The 21,500-nt window shown below is 45.5% G+C and overlaps 1 protein-coding gene across 1 annotated transcript in view; it reads left to right on the top strand.

The window, feature by feature from the left end:
- Positions 1–21,500, top strand: part of HGFAC (HGF activator) — a 118,881-nt gene that overhangs the window by 9,327 nt on the left and 88,054 nt on the right. The window contains exon 2 of the mRNA XM_077477867.1: positions 5,886–5,970. Coding sequence (XP_077333993.1) covers positions 5,886–5,970 — 85 coding nt within the window. The remainder of the gene's footprint in view (positions 1–5,885; positions 5,971–21,500) is intronic.

Below are 21,500 nucleotides of genomic sequence, written 5' to 3'. Positions count from 1 at the left end.
TTATTTAGTGCTGCATTTTCAGGATATACAGAGGAAAGGGGGTGTTGAAGAGGTTGCAGGGAGTGCAGAGATGGCAGGATATGAGGTTGAGAGTGTTGACATTGTGGTGGTTTGTTTCCATTGTAGTAAGTTAAAAGAGGAGGTTAAGATGAGTAGTTGAGAAGTGGCTGAGGTGTTTACATTGATTGGAATGTTAAAGTCACCGGGGATAATAGTGGGCACTTCAGAGGAGAGAAAGTAGGGTAGCCATGCAGAGAAGTCATTGAGAAAGTGTGACACTGGGCTGTAAGGTCGGTAAATTACTGCAATCCTCAGACAAACTAGAGGAAAAAGACGAATGCAGTGCACTTTAAAAGAAAGCGAGAAAGGTGTAGGAGGAACCTGGAAGGTGCTTTGTGGGGAGAGAAGTCCAACTCCACCTGCTTTTCATCCACTGGGTTTGGGTGAGTCCAGAGGAGGCCACTGTGGGAGAGGGCAGCTGGAGAAGCAGTGTCGGATTACTGGAGCCAGGTTTCGGTAATGGCAAGTAGATTGAGGGAGTTGGAGAGAAAAAGGTAATTGAAAGATGCAAGTTTGTTTAGAAAGGAGTCTTCCTCTGTATACTGCAGTCTTAACTCTTATGTTTGAGGATCCAAGTTGGCCCAAGTTGGAGCAAATATAGCAGTGGATAAAATAAGGGCAGGTATACCAGGAGGGAGCATATTTCTCTGTAAAGGCACAGGGACACATTAGAAGCCCAGCAAGAGCATAATGACAGTTGAAAATGTCCAATATGTCCCAATGCTACTGACTTAATAATAGATTTCCTATCGAACATAGTACAGTATTTAGCATTTCAGTTCAGTGTCAAGTGGCACATTGTACTATACAGGGGGGCATTCAAGAATAGAGAATTTATTCTGCAAATGGTCAAAAGCATACAATATAATTGTTTCGGTGTGTTTACTATTTTTGTTGGCCATTACACTGCAGATCATAGTTTTGCACTTCCACGCATAGAAAAAAATCTGAACAGACCACATAGAAAAGAATGGAATTGAAGCACTAACCCAGTAGGAGCCCCTGGATAGGATATGTCCTCTGTTTTTGCCTCAACCTTTCCAAGAACCTCAGCCCCTCTGACACACCAGGTACAAAATACATACAATACCACAGGAATTACAGTAGTACCCAATAATAGTGCTATATCAAACCAGGTAGTAAAGGCAAACTTCATATATTGGGATGTGGTATAGGGTTGGTATAGGTGCAGTCTAGGTTTGAAATAAGCGCAGTATGGATACACTTGGTGTCCTGCTCTCAGTGGCTCAGTGCCTTCTAGTAGTATCGGCAATGGGCAAATAGCCCTCTCACTAGGAATACTGTGGTCTCCTCTCGCTGTAGAAAGGGGGGGGCTCTGTCTCTCCCTAAAAGCCTCTGGTGATCAACAGTGGGAAGCAGAGGGTAAGTGGATGCTTTAGTTTCCCTGCAGCAGTGGTGTGGGTGCTGTGATGTGGGCGGTGCTAGACTGCCCTTGGGAGTCCTCACTCCCAGTTTCAGATCTCTGTTTGAGTGGTCTCCCGCTGGTAGGCAAAAATGCAGACAAAGGTGCCTTCTCTCTATGCCAGTGGAAGACCTTTCCTGAACAGTTTGATAAAAATCACCTCTGCGCTCCTCATACTGCACAGTGCCTATTTGGATCTGTAGTGTAGGGAGTCTATTTTTCTCATATAGCTGGCATCTCAAACTTCAACTCCTCAGATTGTCAGTGCTCTGCATAGAAGTCTATAGGGTTGCTTGGCTTAAGCTCTCCCTCTGCTGGCTGGAGGAGAATATTGCAGCATAACATCAGTATCTTAGTAGTGGGAGAAGAGAATAAAAGGCAATTGGGTTGATTTACTAAAGGCAAACAGACTGTGCACTTTGCAAAGTGCAGTTGCACTCTGAAAGAGCAGTTTGTCCAAAGCTTAGTAAAGCAAAGTGCACATTCTATTTGCCTTTAGTAAACCAACCCCAATGTCTCTTTCTGCACCTGGCCAAAGAATGTTCTACTGCAGGACAGTGCAGGACAGATGTGAACTGGCCATTATTTCACAATTATGCCACCAGTTCCTAAAGTACCGAAGGTGGGCTCACTCAACAAAATTACTACTTTGTATGGAGGACAGGTTCACTTTACCTGTCTGCAGAATCCCTATAATCAAAAAAAGTGACACGTTAAGGACATTTAAGTCCAAACACTCTATACCCATGCTTGCGTGCATAGCCACTCAACTTGTGAGGGACAATGCTACATCTCTACTAACCTTGTTATGTACACACTTGTATGTCCTTGCTTGTTGTACAACATCCATTCAGCTGTATAGCCATCCTTAAATATCTTCAATATTTGTTTCTGTTATATAATAGTTCTACATAAATGTTAATTTTATTTTTCATTTACAAAAGTAACAGCTTGTACCCTTAAATTTTGTTGTTGTTGTTCGGCAAAACTTTGATTTCTAGTCTTGGATAGGATGGAGAAAGATTACATCACCTGTCAGGTCTTAATTGCTGTCTGTGGTCTTTCACCCTCTCGGTTTGTACTAGTGAGTGTAAGTGACAGACCCAACTGGGGCAGGGGGCTTTTGGAGGGGTAGCCTCTTGCCTACTGACTATGAGCCCTGGCTTTGGAGGGGGCTCTATTCTTTGGGAGGGGTGTGCCTGAGGGACCTTTTGAAATGGTTAAGGTGCATATCTCCCTGTTAGGGTATTTTTACTGAAGTGTTTAAAATTTTTATATTTATGGAAATAAGCAAGAATCTATGATTTTGGAGATTTCCACATATTTCCATAAATCAATACAATTACTTGCATTTGTTTAACTGCGCTAACTTGAAGACAGAAAGGAAGACGATATTGTGCAAAAAATATATATAAAATAATACAAAAAAAAATGGTGATGAACACAGAATATAAATCCAAATATCACAATATGGGTGATATACAGATGATGAGGCAATAACCACAAGCTCTAGTCTTAAAATATCAATGTCTTAAAACTTAGTAAAATATACAATCCAAAAAACACTGCGCTACCTAAAAAATTTCAAATGGGTGAAGTCGAGCAGCTAACACAACAAACAGATACATTTGTTTCTAAAAGTAAATTGGTATATAAAGTGTAGCACTTTAGTGCTACACTTTATATACCAATTGTCTTAAAACGTAGTAACTGCTTTTGTAAATAGTTAACAGATTCTCAGTGGCTCCGCAGATCAATCACTTCCATACCAAGCCTATTCTGGCACTCCTCTCCTACATGTAAAATCATAGTTTTTTGACATTTTTCATTTTTACATGTAAAAATAATTTGTTTTTGTTTTTGCTCGAAAATTACTCAAAACCCCCAAACATGTTATATATATATATATATATATATATATATATATATATATATATATATATATATATATATATATATATATATATATATATATATTTATTTATTTATTTATTATACATATACTTTTTTTTTTTTTTTTAGCAGACATTCTAGGGAATTTGCACAACATTTTTTAAGTTAGCCCAATTTTTTTAATGTGAAAGGTGATGTTATGCCGAGTAAATAGATACCCAACATGTCACATTTAAAAATTGCACACACTCATGGAATGACAGCAAGCTTTGGTACTTAAAAATCTCCATAGGCGACACTTTAAATTTTTAATAGAATTAAAACTAGAAAGTCCGGTCGAGTGTACGCGGCATTTTTCTTTAAAATGGACACTTACCATAACACTGCTGCAGTTTGAAAAAATAAGTCTATACTGTGAAAAATATTTAATTGACGTCTTTCAGCCAGAATTTTTACTTTTAAGTTGTACTGTAAATAGGCTGCTTTGATGGACCAGGGCCGGGTGGCATAACTCCCATGCATACTGATCTGATGTCATTGGTTTGCAGCTTTGGTTCATAGTGCGTGGTTGGGTCCACACTCTGAGTAGGAGAGGCAAGAGATTTTAATATGGGTGTAAGACAGCCATACTTGAATTGAAATTTGGCCCGTTTAGTAGGGACCAGACAAATTTTGATCCATTTATAAGCAGGGTGGTTGTACAGAAGCCAATCTACTGATCAACTTCTATACAAACGTCCCTGTTGGAAAATTTCCACTCAATCAGTGCCGCCAGCTATAGCCAGCAGCATTGCTAAGTATTTTCAGAATATAGTCCCCCTGCTATCAGAATATAAAAGCACAACAGGGAGGATTCCAGTCATATATATATTTTTTTTTAAACCAGTGAGTTGAATGAAAAACAAAAAGAATCATCTATGGGCTGCCTTAGGCCTCATGTACACTGCTGCTGGTAAACGGACGTTCAGATGTAGTTGGATGCTTTTTTCAGCTGCCCCTGAACTCATCCAATGTTATCTTATCTTATGTGTACATGAACGCAGGTTCATTTAATGACGTTTTTAGGCAGTTGTGTTTAGAGGCTTTTCTTTGAAGGCAAAAAAATGAGTTCAGACGCGGAAGTTTCAGATGCCAAACGCAGCTAAACGCGGTACTGGTGTTTAGCCACGCTTTTGTTTAGAAACGCTTTTAAAGGTGCCCTATTTTTTTTTTTTTTTTTTACATTACAAAACCTAACATTGATGGCAAATGATGAAAAACCACAAAAATTTTTTTTTAAAACTTGTAATTGCTTGCAGTGCTTCATAGACCATATATATCCAATCCAATACACCACAAGCATTGCTATTAGCCAAAGTAGAATTGGAATTTGACCTATATGTTTTGAACCAGATGACCCCACCATTGAGCTTGACCCCCTGACTTGATCAAACATAGTTGCATGAAATTTAATATCTGAATTTTTTAATTTCCTCACATATGCTCATTATGGGATCCATAGTAAAAAAAAATCACCAAAATTGAGGTAGATACAATTACACTGCTGCTCTCTCAGCTGCTGCTTCTCTGGTCTCACAGAGTGGCTGAAATAGTTAAATAATACTGTTTTTTGTGCTTTGGGAAGGTGTTATGATGTTATCTTAAATAAACGCTTCTAGACACGAACGCAGCAAAACGCCGCTAAACGCGGCATGCAAACGCAGCTAAATGGGCGTTTTTAAAGCTGTCAAAAAAAAGTTCAGAAGAGGATGCCTCAGCGTCTTATGTACATTAGGCCTTAGAGTGGTGACCTCTCTCTCTCTCCTTTTTTGCAATGCTGACTGGTGATGAGCTTAGGTTTGGGTTTAGTCTGAAGGTGGAAGTCACTGCTGGGTGAAAGACTCTCTGCCCTGGAGCAGATGTGCACAAAGGGTCAGGAGTTCTTTTGACATAACTGACCTTATATGAGCACATGGCAATATTAGGTCCACAAGTTATGAGCATCCCTCGACTTTGTATACATGCAGTTGGGGGGGGGGGCTGCCATCTGCATAATCCCAGCAATGACTGTTACCTTCCAGTTTTGGACCAAACCCCAGTTCATCCCTATTGCTGACATGATGGATTTCTGTGCAGCCAGTGCTGGGAGAAATAACAGTGCTATAAGGACTGATACTGGGCAACTGAATCTTTAAAGCTTTGCCCAAATATATAGGTTGTCTTGGATTGGGCATTAAAGATTTACAAGTAAGTAGCAGTTGCACTTGCACAGAAGAGTAGGATGTAGCCTCTCTGCCTGGCGGAGGAAATCAGCCCCAGAAACTCCTATCAAGGGCTTTTTGGATGCAGCTATTCAGTGACAGTAATAAAGCTGCGACTGAAAACTGGATAATGCACACAAGTGCATTTTGTGATGTCTTGTTGCAAGCTATGACTATGATGGATTTTACCCCAAAAAAAAAAAACTGGAAAGGCTATTAATTATTTGAATTGTATCTTGTGTAAGTAATATATTTACATTTTATTTTAGCACAGATCAGCAAGCTCTAACATCAGGCAAGATGGAGGAATCGTCGTTTCTCAAAGACTGTTCAGCGTCGGACAAAGAAGAATAGGTACGGCTCCATTTTTTATTTATTTTTTGCTCTAGTGAGACTCTTACACACAGGCCTGTATGAATAAAGGGCATTAAAGCGGAACTTCACTCTCTAAAGCAACATGGACTATTTTTAATGCTTATGCTGCTAATTTTAGTAAATAGATAGGAAAGTATATTATATTTACTTGTATTGAAAGTATTTTTTTTTTTTTTATACATTTCTTCAGTTACTTCCTGTTTTAGCCAAAAATACTGAAAGGTACATTCTGATTGTATGGCTGGCCTAAGGATACCAGCTGTTTGAAAAAAAAGAACAGATTCTTCCATGCACACAACTGAGGTTGATAGAGGAATCCTCACCGCTGTTCTATAGTATTTTGATAGCAGGGGCTCCTCCACTATCCAAATACACTGATCAGCTCTGCAGCCAACTGGCTGCAGCCGCTGTTCAAATGAAAGTTTTCCAACATTCCAGTTCATCAGAAGTCGATTGACTTCTGTTGACTGGGAATGGCCACAGATGGAATTAAATTCCCTGCTGAATTTTACAAATTCAAATTACTTGATATTTTGTGGCAAATATCTTCCGCAAAAAAAAAAAAAAGGGCAGTGCTGTGGTTTACTTGTGTGGAAATGCTCATTTCAGGTTTAAACAAAGACCTGACTGTCTGAGATTGTATCTTTAGATTGCCGCCCAGTTATTTTCTATTGTTTGTTCACAATGTTCGATAAGCCCAGTGTGCCTGTCTTCTATTTCCCAAGAAGCAGAGCAAAATTCTGAACTGATAACATAGCCTTGTTGAAAAATAATGTATATAGCACAGAGAAGCAGCAGATTGATTGGTTCGTTGTAGGTGTCCTTGCCTTAGCTTATCTTTCCTGGCCTTTTCCAAAAATAAAGACAACTTTTCTGCACATATGAAGTACTCCCCTGCTTTAGAGAAGGATTAATACCACATCTGCGACACACATTTAGCACCCTTGTCTTAAACAGGGCTACTAGTAAATTTAGCTGTGCTATGTGGTAACTAGCCTGGCTAATTTATAGTCTTTATGATTATTTGAGTTTTCCCCTAAGCCTGGTTTAGCTGTGGTTCCTCCCTTTTATCAATAGGTGGCACTGTTTCCTTTGGTAGTAAATAGTTATAACTATGCATACTTCTCTAAGCCAATCAGTAAGAGTTTCTCTGGCTGCTGAGCATGCTGGCAAATGGTATAAACAATTGGGAAGGTCAAGTGATCAGGGTCTTCCCACCTAGACCATGGTTTGGTGTGGATGTGTGAAGAACAGCTGCGTTGGGTTAGGCCTAAAGCATAAGGCCTAGTCATGTGCCCGAGACTGCCAGAGAGGGCTTGTTTGCTGCTTGGAGGCATGACGGAAAGAATGGAGGCCTGAGATGAAGTGCCGGAGTAACTCTGCCATGGACCGGGGAACCATGGAGAGCCTGGGAAAGCATCAACACAGAATCATTCAGAGAATTTCTGTACTTCCCTATGAATTCCTTTCCAGACAGCTGTTGCTACAAAAGTAAAGATTGCTCCTTACAGCTTGCTGACCGTATACTGTGTGGTATGTATGCATGTATGCGTGTGTGTGTGTGTGTGTGTGTGTGTGTGTAGATGCTTTTTTTGTGCAGTGAGTCCACGTCAGACAGGCATTATAGTTAAGGGCCTGGTAGCTGGTAGTCCACATTTATAAAACAGAAAAACAAAAGCAAAAGGTCCATTCACACAGGGGGTGCGCAGGGGTTCAAACTTCGTTTAGCACTCAAATGAAAAACGTACCGAGCCATCTGGGTCCCTCTTGTCAGCAGTTCCTCTGCTAACTCTCAACAGACTTGATTCTTTCCAGCCCCCCATCCCTTCCGTAGTCTTCCTGACTGTCAAGACTGGACAGCCTTTCCTAGTCCCTGTGCAAAGAATCCCCCTAACACGGGCTGCAGTCTCCCACAGGGCAGACAGCTTTCCAGACACAGATCTGTCTTCTTACAGCAATAGCAAGCTGCTCACAGTCCACCTTCCTCCCCCCCCCCCCTGCTCTCACCAGCCCCTCGTTATATGGGCTGTGTGCACCTGCTGGCTATCCACAAGACCCAGACACAGGGTCCCACCCAAGTCTCTTAGGGATCTCCAAACAACAGAACCCCATCCAGAAATAGCAAGATCTGGAGAAAGCTGCCAGAGCACTCCTCTCCTTTTTAAATCTACACTGTGTAGCTCTGCAGTCTGCCAACATGCAGACTCTGTGTCCATTTATGCTCCATCTCCATAGGGACAGGGACTCCTACTATTACAGGTGGCAAGGCGGCTTTCCTGCGCAGGATCACATACCTAGTACGTGATTCTGCACTTCCGTATCTGAGGCACGCACCAACGACAACTTGCCCCTGCTGTGATTGGCTCCTGCTGTGTCCAATCAGTAAGTCTGGTGGACTTGATATTTGCTGGGACCCGCCAATCAAGACAGAAGCAGAACGGTGATGTGCCTATGTAAACAAGGCAGGCTGCTGTTCTGTCAGTAGGGAAGGTAGTGATCCTGTGTTTCTGCAAAGCAGGAACACAGATCTCTGCCTTCTCATAGTACAAACACCTCCCACACAGTAACCAAGCATATTTAACCCTTTGATCACCCCTGACGTTAACCCCTTCCCAGCCAAGGTCATTAGTACAGTGACATATTTTTAGCACTGATCACTGTATTAGTGTCACTGATCCCCAAAAAAGTGTCAAAAGTGTCACTCAGGCTGGGTTCACACTGGTACTACATACGCTCCGACTTTCGAAGCACATATCTCATGACGTGTGTAAATAGATGGTTTCCTATGAGAGCCGTCTTAACTAGTCCGACACAAGTCGGTCTAACTTTGAAAAAGGTTCCTGCACTACTTTGTGAAAAAAGTGGTAAATACCGCGCTGTCAAAGAAACTGCTAGCACCGCAAAGTGACAATTGCAAATAAAATGAATTAGGAATAAAGGTGCAGCACTAATGGGCAATGTGAAAAAAACAAATGAGGATGCTTAGCGTTTAAACATTAACACCATATAAGTAAACATTCAGGATAAACCATCAAATATAAAGTGCAATAATTGACATATAAAAAATACATCAAAGTATAAAGTGCCAAAAAACACATGAATATCAGAACGTGAAAGTCCACTTTAAAGGTATTGGTGACAATACACTCTAAAAGTCCGTCTGAAAAGATGTTGATAGATGAGTAAATCTTGCTGGACTAGAATTCTACTTCCAAAACAAATATTTATAGTGCCACCAATAACGCCGAGGCTTGCCAGATTGAATGGACTTAAGGAGTAAGGCCCCTTTCACATGGACGGCTGTTCTGCCGCAGTTTAGCATGTTTATTTTTTTCTGTGAAATTCAAGACTCCAGGCACAGTGATCAGCTACATTTGTACAGTGCAATTACCTGCGTTTATGTGCGTTTCTGTGCAGTTGCGTTCAATTCTATTTTTTTCTATTCGCACCGAATCACATGTAACGAAATCGCAGCTAAATGATGTGTGTGAATGGGGCCATAGGAAAGCGTTGTGTGCTTTTAGCTGCAGTAGAAAACTAGAAAATCCGCAGCTAAAAGCACAATTCTATCCGTCCATGTGAAAGGGGCCTAAGGCATATGCCCCATGAGGCGTTCAGACTCCCGGTGATCATACACCAATGATTGGAAGGCATCAGCCAGTATGAAGATGTATTGGTAAGTACAGTCTCCTCCAAGGGACCCAGGTCATATATAGAGAGGCTCCAGAGGTAAAAATCATGGTATGGATGCACGCATATAAGGTCAAAGTAAATAAAAACTATTACTATTGTGAATCCACTTAACAGAACATTTAATATAAAAAAATTAATGGTTACACTCACATTTAAGAGGAAATACAAGCTCTTTAAAAATCCGGATGGTAATGCAATGGGAGCAGTGGGCATGACCCGAAGCATTTCATCTGCAAAGATATCGTCTGGGGGTCAAATATCGCCTCTCTATATCTGTCCTGGGTCCCTTGGAGGAGAGTATACTTACTAATACATCTTCATACTGGCTGATGCCTTCCAATCATTAGTGTATGATCACCGTAAAGTCTGAACGACTCATGGAGCATATGCCTTACCAAGTTCATTCAATCTGGTAATCCTCGCGCTATAAGTCGCCACACAACGCGTCCCTGGTGGTACAGCCGGAGAGAGCATCGTGTCAACATCAGAAGGAAGAGGAAGAAGAAGAAGAAGAAGGCACTGACGGCGAACAAGAAGACTGGGCCAACGCTAGTAAAAGAGCTGGAAGAAGATAGTGGAGGAGCCCGGCAGAAGAAGACCCTCGAAGTCGGAAGAAAACCCCTGAAGTAAGGAAGAAGATCCCCGGAGGGCGGCGACGACGAAGGAGAAAGCTGGGCTCCTCCGCTAGCAAAAGAGTAGAAAATAGCGGAGGAGCCCGGCGAGAAGATACCCGAAGTCGGAAGAAGACCCCCAGAGCTGACTAATAAACTATTTTAAAAACCTGTGTTTTTTTTTATTTTTTTATTGACACCTTTTTCCCCCAGGTGAATGGGTAGGGGTACAATGTACCCCATACTCATTCACATAGGGTGGGGGGCTGGGATCTGGAGGCCCCCTTATTAAAGGGGGTTCCCGGATTCCGATAAGCCCCCCGCCCGCAGACCCTGACAACCAACAGCCAGGGTTGTCGGGAAGAGGCCCTTGTCCTCATCAAATGGGGACAGGGTGCTTTGGGGTGGAGGGGCCGCAAGGCCTCCCTTCCCCAAAGCACTCACCCCCCCATGTTGAGGGAACGCAGCCTGGAACGGTTGGGGGGGGGTGCTCACTTGTCCCCACCCCCTTTCCTGACCGGCCGGGCTGCGTGCTCGGATAAGGGTCTGGTATGGACTTTGGGGGGACCCCACGCTGTTTTTTTCGGCGTAGGGGTTCCCTTTTAAATCCATACCAGGCGACGGGGCTAGCAAGGTGTCAATCTCGCTGATAGAGGCGGCGATATTGACTTCCTTCTCTTGTCCTGTCATACCTCAAATCACATTCAAAATGAACAGACTTTACTCCATGTGTGGGCAAGTCCGTTCATTTGGAAAGTCCGGCGGACCTCCGCCAAAAGTCGGGCAGATTGTCTGCGGGAAAAGTCAGTTCATGTGTGGGCAAGTCCGCTAGTTTGGAAAGTCCGACGGACTGCCGCTGGAAAGTCCGACGGATTGTCTGCCGGACTAAGTCCGCCGGATAGTCTGATCGTGTGTACTCGTCATCAGGGTGTCCTGTGCCCTACCCCTCTCTCCCTGAATTGTTTGGTATCGTGAGCAATAAACTCACCTTCGTCCAGCATAAAAGTGACTGGCGACCATCTTTTCTTCAACAGTCTTTCTTGCACACCACCCACCATGTCTAGCATCCTCAGGTGAAATGTCAGCCCTCCCGGTCTCTAGGGGTCACCACAGTGCCTCTGGAGGTCAGGAGGTGCTACACAGATATTTTTTTTTCTCCATTCTGTTAGCCTTTCCCTTCCCTTTTTGTGTTGAAAATACAACAGGAACTGAAGGTTAAAATCTTCCCAAAGTTCCAAAGTTGGATGGTTGTTTGGCCCCGCTGGGAGAAGGCAGTGATTATTGCTAACGGCTATAGCAGTCGCTAGTGATAATCGCAAGAGAATCAAGCAGGCTGTTTGTACCTAAGTTCAACCAACTTGGTACATTCAGCCTGCCCATTAATGGTTCCTACTGAATCCGCCCAGATTCGAACCGTATATGGCCGGCCTGAAAGATTTCCCCCAAACTCAAAACAAAGAACTTAGTTATGCACTTGGGTGTGAGGAAAAGACCAAATTGCTGTAAACACCCTTGATAGGTTGACCATTTAAAGGTGTTTTCTAGCATTTATATATTTTTCTCTTCTGGGCCAGCTGTTTTATGCCCCAATCTCCCCTACGTCCACTGCACCATTTCTTAACCTGAAACTTGTTTGCATGCTACGTTGGATTTTGAGTGTTTTGAATTTTTGGATTATTTGATTTTTGTCTACTAAATCAATGTATAATGTTACCTGTTAGGGTAACTTATTGAATATATATGTAGTGAGAGGTGACGGCATGTTTTTAGCTGTGTACAGTATGATGTGGGTTTGGTACCATTTTAATGCATTATACAATTTGCATAGATCCATTTTTTTGTTCGATTTTTTGATTAATAAAATGTGAATTTATTACAGTCTAGTGAGTAACGTTATATATTCTATGCAGTTCTTTGGTGGTTGCGGTTATATCAGGTTTTTTTCACTCAGTTTTTCTACATTGGATTTTGGTACCTTAGTGGAGCTTTCAGCACTAAAAACTAAAAATTATTGGTGAACCAGGTTTTCACACTGGAGCGGTGTGTGCTGGCAGGATGCTAAAAAAGTCCTTCTAGCAGCATCTTTGGAGCGGTGAAGGAGAGGTGTGTATACCGCTCCTGCCCATTGAAATCAATGGACAGCGCGGCTATACTGCTGGCAAAGCGATGCTGTAGCAGCACTTTGCGGGTGGTTTTAACCCTTTCTCGGTCACTAGCGGGGGGTAAAAGCACCCCGCTATCGGCCGAATAGCAATGCGAATTTAACGCTGACGCACCCACCGCCCCAGTGTGAAAGGGACTTAAGGTATAAAGAAGAATTCCACATATGGATATTTTTATAGTTGCATTGATCCAGCTTAACTATGCATATACTATACCTGTGAGACTCTCTAGAATCTGGAAATCACTGTAGTAGACACGACTACTACAGTGTTCTCAGCTAGCTTCCAGGTCCTATACCAAGCGGATGCCCTGCTGCATTGTGAACACAAGAGGTCCCTTGCTTGGTAAAGGTGTCATTCAGAGATCATTTTCTCAGTAATTGGAAGGTATTCTATGATTGGACGAGGAGGAGAGGCATGGTGGTGATATCACATTCTCCACATTGTCCACTCTACACAGGCTACCTCCCATGTTCACAATTCAGCAGGGCAGCTGCTCAGCACGGGACCCAGAAGCAAGTGGAGATCCCTGGAATAGCGGTGTCTATTTCAGTGATCTCCAGCTTTTAGCGCAATCCCACAGGTGTGATAGATTCATAGCGGTGACAATGTAACTATGCAAAAATATCCATAACGGAAATTTTTCTATAAAAAACCGAACAGTGCTCTCACAACAGCCATATAACCAACCCTCAGGCGCTCCTTATTCAACCCCCTCCATCAGCATATTATGCACCACCCTCGCTGTTTAGTAGCCATACATACCCCCAGTCTTTAGTTAAACTACAGGCTGGCGACACCTGCAGCTATCCGTGAGGCCGCGTACACACGCGGGGACTGTTCGCCCAACTTTGTCCGCTGAACAGTGTTTCGGCGGACTGTCCGCCCGTGTGTGGGCTTTCAGCAGACAGTTTCAGCGAACAGTCTGCTGAACAAAGTTTTTCGGAAATTCCGAAAAACTGTCCGCTGAAACTTGGTTTCAGCGAACAGTCCCCTCGTGTGTAGGCTTGTTCGTCAAACTAAGTTCCGCGCATGCTCAGAAAGGATTTACACGCCGAAAGTTGTAATGCAGTGTATAGGACGTCGTATTTTCCGTCCCGTCGTACGTGCCGTTCACGTCATCGCGCACGGTTTCAGCAAACTGTTCGTTCGTCGTGTGTGGGCAAGTCCGTCCATGCTAATTTTGAGCGGACTGTTCGCTGAAACTGTTTGACGGACAAAGTTGAGCGAACAGTCCCCGTGTGTGTACGCGGCCTGACAGTTTGTACAACCAGCAACAAATGGGCACATCCCTGGATCAAGTGCGGACTCTGGTAAGTATAAGGGTAGTGGGGGGGGTTTGAGGTGCATTCAACACCTAAACATTTTATACCTTGATGCATGGAATGCATTAGAGTAAGAAACATTGAGGTTTAGAACCACTTTAACCCTCAAAAGCCAGCAACTTTGTGCCCCAATAATGTACACTGCACGCAGTTGCAGGGTGGTTGTGGGCCGGTCTCATTCACTTGAATGGGTTGCATATTGGTGGCGCTGCTGTCCACTGAACACCATAGGATATACTTTTTGCTACAAAGCAAAGCAACTCACTCCAGCCCTGGACATGCAGGCTGAATACCAGCTGACATCAGGCGGTACAAAAAAAAGAAGAAATGGCTGACATTGGGTCCATGTCTATGGCACTGATCAGCGCTCTTAGCCAATGGTTCAGAGTGCTAACCGGAGCCGTTCTGGCGGGGGGTGCAGGGGAGATTGCTATACTAACGTTCGGATCGTCATTACAGCGGCTTCCATTCAGAAAAAAAAAAAACGAATAGTGTGCACCAGGCTTAAGGTGGCACAGATCAAATGCCTATTTTTTTTTACTGCTCTCAGGGCACATGTGTTAACAAGCCCTACTGTAAATGTCTCATCTGCTGCGGTCATTGGCTTGGGCTTGGAGGCAGGTTTCTCATGTTCAAATAAGACCTATCAGCTCATTTCTAACATAAGTGATAAGGCATTTATCAATTTAAAAACATACCGTTAAAAAATACACTATACAAAGCACTGACTATGCGGTAAATAGTATTCTTTTTAAAAAAAAATCAAGCAAAAACTAACAGACTTCAGAAAGGATTTAGCAAGGAAGGATAAAAGGGGTGTCATAATGGAGCTCTGCACAGAGAAGTCAAATGAATTACCCGGCACTACAGAGGGAGATCTGGGGAATACTGATGTGCTGTAATGGGAAGAGACATCTCGGTAATGGAACAGGAGTAGTGATGGCCGAACGGTTCGCCCGGCGGTCGTTTCGCGGCGAATTTCCGACATTCGCGGTCCGCACGTTCGAACGCCTTTTTCCGTCGTTCGCCGCGGCGGACTTACGTGTTTAATGTATACAAGAACTTTAACCTTTGGTGACACGTTTATCATGTGATACAGGACAGCCAATTGAGACATGACAGCACATGGACACTTGTACATTCCCCCTAACCTATAAATACACCCGATCCGGTGGCCATTTTACATTCTTTCTTCTGTTAAGATAGGGACAGGTTCCTGTGTGGAGTAGGGAGAGATAAACCACTAGCTATTTGGTACACAAAAGTTCTTTTCAGGACTGGTATAGGTGTTAGGTGTTGATAGGTTTGCTGTGCTGCTGATTCTTGCAGCAGCCTGAGTGTCTTTTGTTAGTTTAGAGAAAGGGAAAGGACGGTGTATGCTACAGGGACAGCCAGATTAGTCTTTCATCATCATCATCATCATCATCATCATTAGCTGTTACTATCAAGGTCCACAAAAGAGCTGTTCCAGTAACCACTAATCGTTCTCTTTTTTTGCCAATTTGTATAGGGACAGGAAGGAAGCAGTGTTGTCAGGCAGTGAGGGTAATTTTAAAGACTTGCTGTTATTATTAGTTCCACAAAGGTTCTTTTCAGGACTGGTATCAGTGGTACAGTAATAGGCTTGTACATGTATAATATTCTTTCTTCCAAATATAGAAAGGATATTATACTTGACTGCTGCCCTTCTGCTGCAGTCTGCTAAACATTCACAACTCACTTGTTCCACAAAAGTTCTTATAAGGACTGGTAACTTGGTATAGGGTGCTACGGTACATAGGCTTGAGTGCGGTACAGTCTGCTGTTCTGTAAGGACCGCTATCGGTCCACAATAGATAGGGTTGACGTGCACCACTGCTGACCGCTGCCCTATACTGCAGCAGTCCTTCAGCGGTATAGGGACTGACGTACAGTCTGCTAATCACTAACACACAACCTGCTTGTTCCACAAAAGTTCTTATAAGGACTGGTAACTTGGTATAGGGTGCTACGGTACATAGGCTTGAGTGCGGTACAGTCTGCTGTTCTGTAAGGACCGCTATCGGTCCACAATAGATAGGGTTGACGTGCACCACTGCTGACCGCTGCCCTATACTGCAGCAGTCCTTCAGCGGTATAGGGACTGACGTACAGTCTGCTAAACACTAATACACAACCTGCTTGGTCCACAAAAGTTCTTATAAGGACTGGTAACTTGGTATAGGGTGCTACGGTACATAGGCTTGAGTGCGGTACAGTCTGCTGTTCTGTAAGGACCGCTATCGGTCCACAATAGATAGGGTTGACGTGCACCACTGCTGACCGCTGCCCTATACTGCAGCAGTCCTTCAGCGGTATAGGGACTGACGTACAGTCTGCTAAACACTAATACACAACCTGCTTGGTCCACAAAAGTTCTTATAAGGACTGGTAACTTGGTATAGGGTGCTACGGTACATAGGCTTGAGTGCGGTACAGTCTGCTGTTCTGTAAGGACCGCTATCGGTCCACAATAGATAGGGTTGACGTGCACCACTGCTGACCGCTGCCCTATACTGCAGCAGTCCTTCAGCGGTATAGGGACTGACGTACAGTCTGCTAATCACTAACACACAACCTGCTTGTTCCACAAAAGTTCTTATAAGGACTGGTAACTTGGTATAGGGTGCTACGGTACATAGGCTTGAGTGCGGTACAGTCTGCTGTTCTGTAAGGACCGCTATCGGTCCACAATAGATAGGGTTGACGTGCACCACTGCTGACCGCTGCCCTATACTGCAGCAGTCCTTCAGCGGTATAGGGACTGACGTACAGTCTGCTAAACACTAATACACAACCTGCTTGGTCCACAAAAGTTCTTATAAGGACTGGTAACTTGGTATAGGGTGCTACGGTACATAGGCTTGAGTGCGGTACAGTCTGCTGTTCTGTAAGGACCGCTATCGGTCCACAATAGATAGGGTTGACGTGCACCACTGCTGACCGCTGCCCTATACTGCAGCAGTCCTTCAGCGGTATAGGGACTGACGTACAGTCTGCTAAACACTAATACACAACCTGCTTGGTCCACAAAAGTTCTTATAAGGACTGGTAACTTGGTATAGGGTGCTACGGTACATAGGCTTGAGTGCGGTACAGTCTGCTGTTCTGTAAGGACCGCTATCGGTCCACAATAGATAGGGTTGACGTGCACCACTGCTGACCGCTCACCTATACTGCAGCAGTCCTTCAGCGGTATAGGGACTGACGTACAGTCTGCTAATCACTAACACACAACCTGCTTGTTCCACAAAAGTTCTTATAAGGACTGGTAACTTGGTATAGGGTGCTACGGTACATAGGCTTGAGTGCGGTACAGTCTGCTGTTCTGTAAGGACCGCTATCGGTCCACAATAGATAGGGTTGACGTGCACCACTGCTGACCGCTGCCCTATACTGCAGCAGTCCTTCAGCTGTATAGGGACTGACGTACAGTCTGCTAAACACTAATACACAACCTGCTTGGTCCACAAAAGTTCTTATAAGGACTGGTAACTTGGTATAGGGTGCTACGGTACATAGGCTTGAGTGCGGTACAGTCTGCTGTTCTGTAAGGACCGCTATCGGTCCACAATAGATAGGGTTGACGTGCACCACTGCTGACCGCTGCCCTATACTGCAGCAGTCCTTCAGCGGTATAGGGACTGACGTACAGTCTGCTAAACACTAATACACAACCTGCTTGGTCCACAAAAGTTCTTATAAGGACTGGTAACTTGGTATAGGGTGCTACGGTACATAGGCTTGAGTGCGGTACAGTCTGCTGTTCTGTAAGGACCGCTATAGGTCCACAATAGATAGGGTTGACGTGCACCACTGCTGACCGCTCACCTATACTGCAGCAGTCCTTCAGCGGTATAGGGACTAAGAGTTTTGTCACAGGGTCATTTAAAAAATGACATGCAGAGGAAGAGGCAGGCCCTTCCGCAGGGGTGGTAGGGGTAGGGCAGGAGCAACAGGCTTGAGCCAAAGTGGGAAGTTGCAGAAGGTGCGTTCAATTACTTTAAAGGATGCACCAGACTTGGTTGAGTGGCTCGCTCAGCCTTACTCTTCTGCACCCTCCTCATCCTCTCGATCTGCACCCTCTTCTTCACTCTCTGCTATGTGCACCCCCAAAGACACTACCACCAACAACACGACCACCACCACCACCACCACATACCTTCCGCTTGAGTCACTGGAATTATTTTCCGATCCATATCAAGAGGACATTTCTGATGCGCAGCCACTCTTGGTATTGGATCAGGAAGAGGAGGTAGCAACAAGCGCTACTCAGCAGTCTGACGCCAGTACCCAGATCAGCCCAAGGAGGAGGTTGGTCCCCGGTGTTGCTGCCTACTCTACTTATAGCGGTGGGGAAGGTGACGTTGATGATGACGTGTCTAGTGATGTCACGTGGGTGCCCACAAGAGAGGAAGAGGAGGGGAGTTCAGAGGGAGATATGGACCAGCAGATAGGGAGGAGAAGCAGCAATGACTTACATTGCACAGCAGGGACAAAGCAGACTGCAAATGTATCAGGAGCGAGTCATCGACCATGTACGGTCACATCTGGCGCTCCCAGGACACCGGCACATGGCTCCGCAGTGTGGGCTTTTTTTAACGTGTCCGCTGCTGACAATAGCGTTGCCATCTGCAATCTTTGCAGTCAACGCGTTAGTCGCGGTAAGCCCAATACTCACCTAGGGACGACCGCCTTAAGAAGGCACATGAGCAGCCATCACCGAGCCCAGTGGGAGCAACGGAACACACAAAGCCACACTGCAGGCTCTCACCGTCCAGCCTCGTCTTCTACTTCTCCTTCTCCTCTCTCCTCACAATTGTCCTCCACTCCACCTTCCATCACGCCAAGCTCACATTTTTCTGCAAAAAGGCAGGCTTCCGTGGGCCTAATGTTTGAGCGTAAAAAAATGATGACGCCGGATAACCCTCTTGCCCAACGGTTGGCGGCTGGCTTGTCAGAACTCATAGCCCGCCAACTACTGCCATATAAACTGGTGGACTCGGAGGCCTTTCGCAAATTTGTGGCCATTGGAACACCACAATGGAAGGTCCCAGGAAGGAAGTATTTCTCAGAGAAGGGCATCCCAGAGCTATATGGCCATGTTCAGCGGCAAGTGAATGTATCTCTGGCACACAGTGTCGGTGCCAAGATACATCTGACCACAGACACGTGGTCTAGCAAACACGGGCAGGGAAGGTATATCAGTTTTACTGCCCACTGGGTGAACCTTCTGACGGCCGTCAAGCATGTAACCCGTGGCACCCGTGTAGATTTGGTTTTACCGCCACGGATTGCATGCAGGCCTGACTCTTCTTCTCCTCCTCCTACTCCATCCTCCTCCCTCTCCTCCTCAGCTGCCTCCTCCTTTTCCGCTGCTAGCGTCTCTTCCACTGCACCGCCCAAGCTCCCCAGAACCTATTCCACATGCCAGGTGAGACGTTGCCATGCCGTGCTGCGTCTGTTGTGCCTGGAAGCAAAGAGCCACACTGGCCCGGCACTCCTTTCAGCTTTGCGTTCACAGGCAGATGAGTGGCTAACACCGCTCAATTTGACAGTTGGTAAAGTGGTGTGTGACAACGGTGCCAATCTGCTTAGCGCATTGAAACAGGGCAAAATCACGCACGTGCCGTGCATGGCACACGTCTTAAACTTGGTCGTGCAGCGATTCCTTGTCAAATACCCTGGGGTCCAGGACATCTTGCGGCAGGCAAGGAAAATCTCGGCCCATTTCAGAAGATCTTACACGGCCATGGCTCGCCTTGCTGACATTCAGCGGCGACACCATCTGCCGGTCAGACGTCTTATTTGCGATTGCCCGACGCGATGGAACTCAACCTTCTATATGCTTGATAGGCTGCTCCAGCAGAAACGTGCAGTTAACGTCTACCTGTATGAACTCTGCGAAAGAAACGGTTCTGGGGAGCTGGGTTTTTTTTCACCGCGCCAGTGGCTGCTCATGCGCGACACATGCAGACTTCTGCGGCCATTTGAGGAGATCACCAAACTGGTCAGTCGCAGCCATGGCGCCATCAGTGACATGGTACCTTATGCCTTCTTTCTGGAGCGTGCATTGCGTCGTGTCATTGATCAGGCTGTGGAGGAGCAGGAGCGGGAAGATGAGGAAGTCGCAATGCTGGATGAATTCCCAGGGGGGGCTACTCTATCTGAGACAAGTCAACAACAGGAGTCTGATGAGGAGTCAGAGGAGGATGGTGCCGGGGCGGATGAGCAGGAGCAAGAAGAGCATGCTTTAAACCTTTCTGGGATCCCTGTTGTGCGAGGATGGGGAGAGGAGAATGAAGAGGACGACATTATCCTGGATGATGAGCAGGAGCCAGGCCACCACACCGCTTCCACTTTAGTGCAAATGGGGGCCTTCATGCTCCAGTGTTTTAATAGGGACCCCCGTATAAAAAGCATGAGGGTCAAGGACCAGTACTGGGTGGCAACGTACTTAGACCCCCGGTACAAACACAAAATGGCGGAAATGTTACCGCCGTCGCAGAGGGCTGTCAGAATGCAGCACTTCCAGGCCTTGCTTCGAGAAATGCTGCATTCTGCTTTTGCGTGCGCTGGCAGAGGAGCAATTCCCACTCCCAGAGAAGGATTTGCGGGTACCAATCCAACAGCGCCTGCAAGAAGAGGCCGGTTTGAAGATGTGTTGGTGACTTCGGATATGAGGTCATTCTTTCAGCCGACCCATCGACAGGTGTCATCCGGATCCAGCATCAGGGAACGCCTAGACCGTCAGGTGTCCGACTACATTGGGTTAACGGCCGATGTGGACGCTCTGAGGAGTGATGAACCCCTAGACTACTGGGTGGGCAGGCTTGACCTCTGGCCAGAGCTTGCCCAATTTGCAATCGAACTGTTGGCTTGCCCCTCATCCAGTGTCCTGTCCGAAAGGACGTTCAGCGCAGCAGGGGGGATTGTGACCGATAAGCGTACTCGCCTAGCTCACCACAGTGTTAACTACCTCACATTTCTAAAAATGAATGAGGCATGGATCTCGGAGGAATTCAACACATGTGATCAGTAGACCATGTATATGTCTATAAACAATTTTTGGAATCAAGCACACAGACCTTCTTAATTCATTTGGCTCACTTCCCTGACCCAAAAAAGCACACCGTACTATATGCCCCTACCCTCCTCTTTGAAGAGGTTGAGCGGTGTCATATTTCTACTGGGGCTGCTTATTATGAGGGGTTCCCACCATCCCTGTGCTGTGCTGACTTCCTCCTGGGTGTTCTTATTATGAGGGGCTCCCACCATCCCTGTGCTGTGCTGACTTCCTCCTGGGGGTTCTTATTATGAGGGGATCACACCATCCCTGTGCTGTGCTGACTTCCTCCTGGGGCTGCTTACGGTGCTGCTGTCAGCGCTGTATGTCACGGAGCTGCTGTCAGCGCTGTATGTCACGGAGCTGCTGTCAGCGCTGTATGTCACGGAGCTGCTGTCAGCGCTGTATGTCACGGAGCTGCTGTCAGCGCTGTATGTCACGGAGCTGCTGTCAGCGCTGTATGTCACGGAGCTGCTGTCAGCGCTGTATGTCACGGAGCTGCTGTCAGCGCTGTATGTCACGGAGCTGCTGTCAGCGCTGTATGTCACGGAGCTGCTGTCAGCGCTGTATGTCACGGAGCTGCTGTCAGCGCTGTATGTCACGGTGCTGCTGTCAGCGCTGTATGTCACGGAGC

The sequence above is a fragment of the Lithobates pipiens genome, unplaced genomic scaffold, assembly GCF_037356315.1.
Source record: "Lithobates pipiens isolate NorthernLeopardFrog02 unplaced genomic scaffold, aLitPip1_a1.2 Scaffold_13, whole genome shotgun sequence".
In the NCBI taxonomy this organism is placed as follows: Eukaryota; Metazoa; Chordata; class Amphibia; order Anura; family Ranidae; genus Lithobates; species Lithobates pipiens.
Note: the sequence above shows the minus strand (reverse complement) of the source record. Positions and strands in the feature narration are given on the sequence as shown.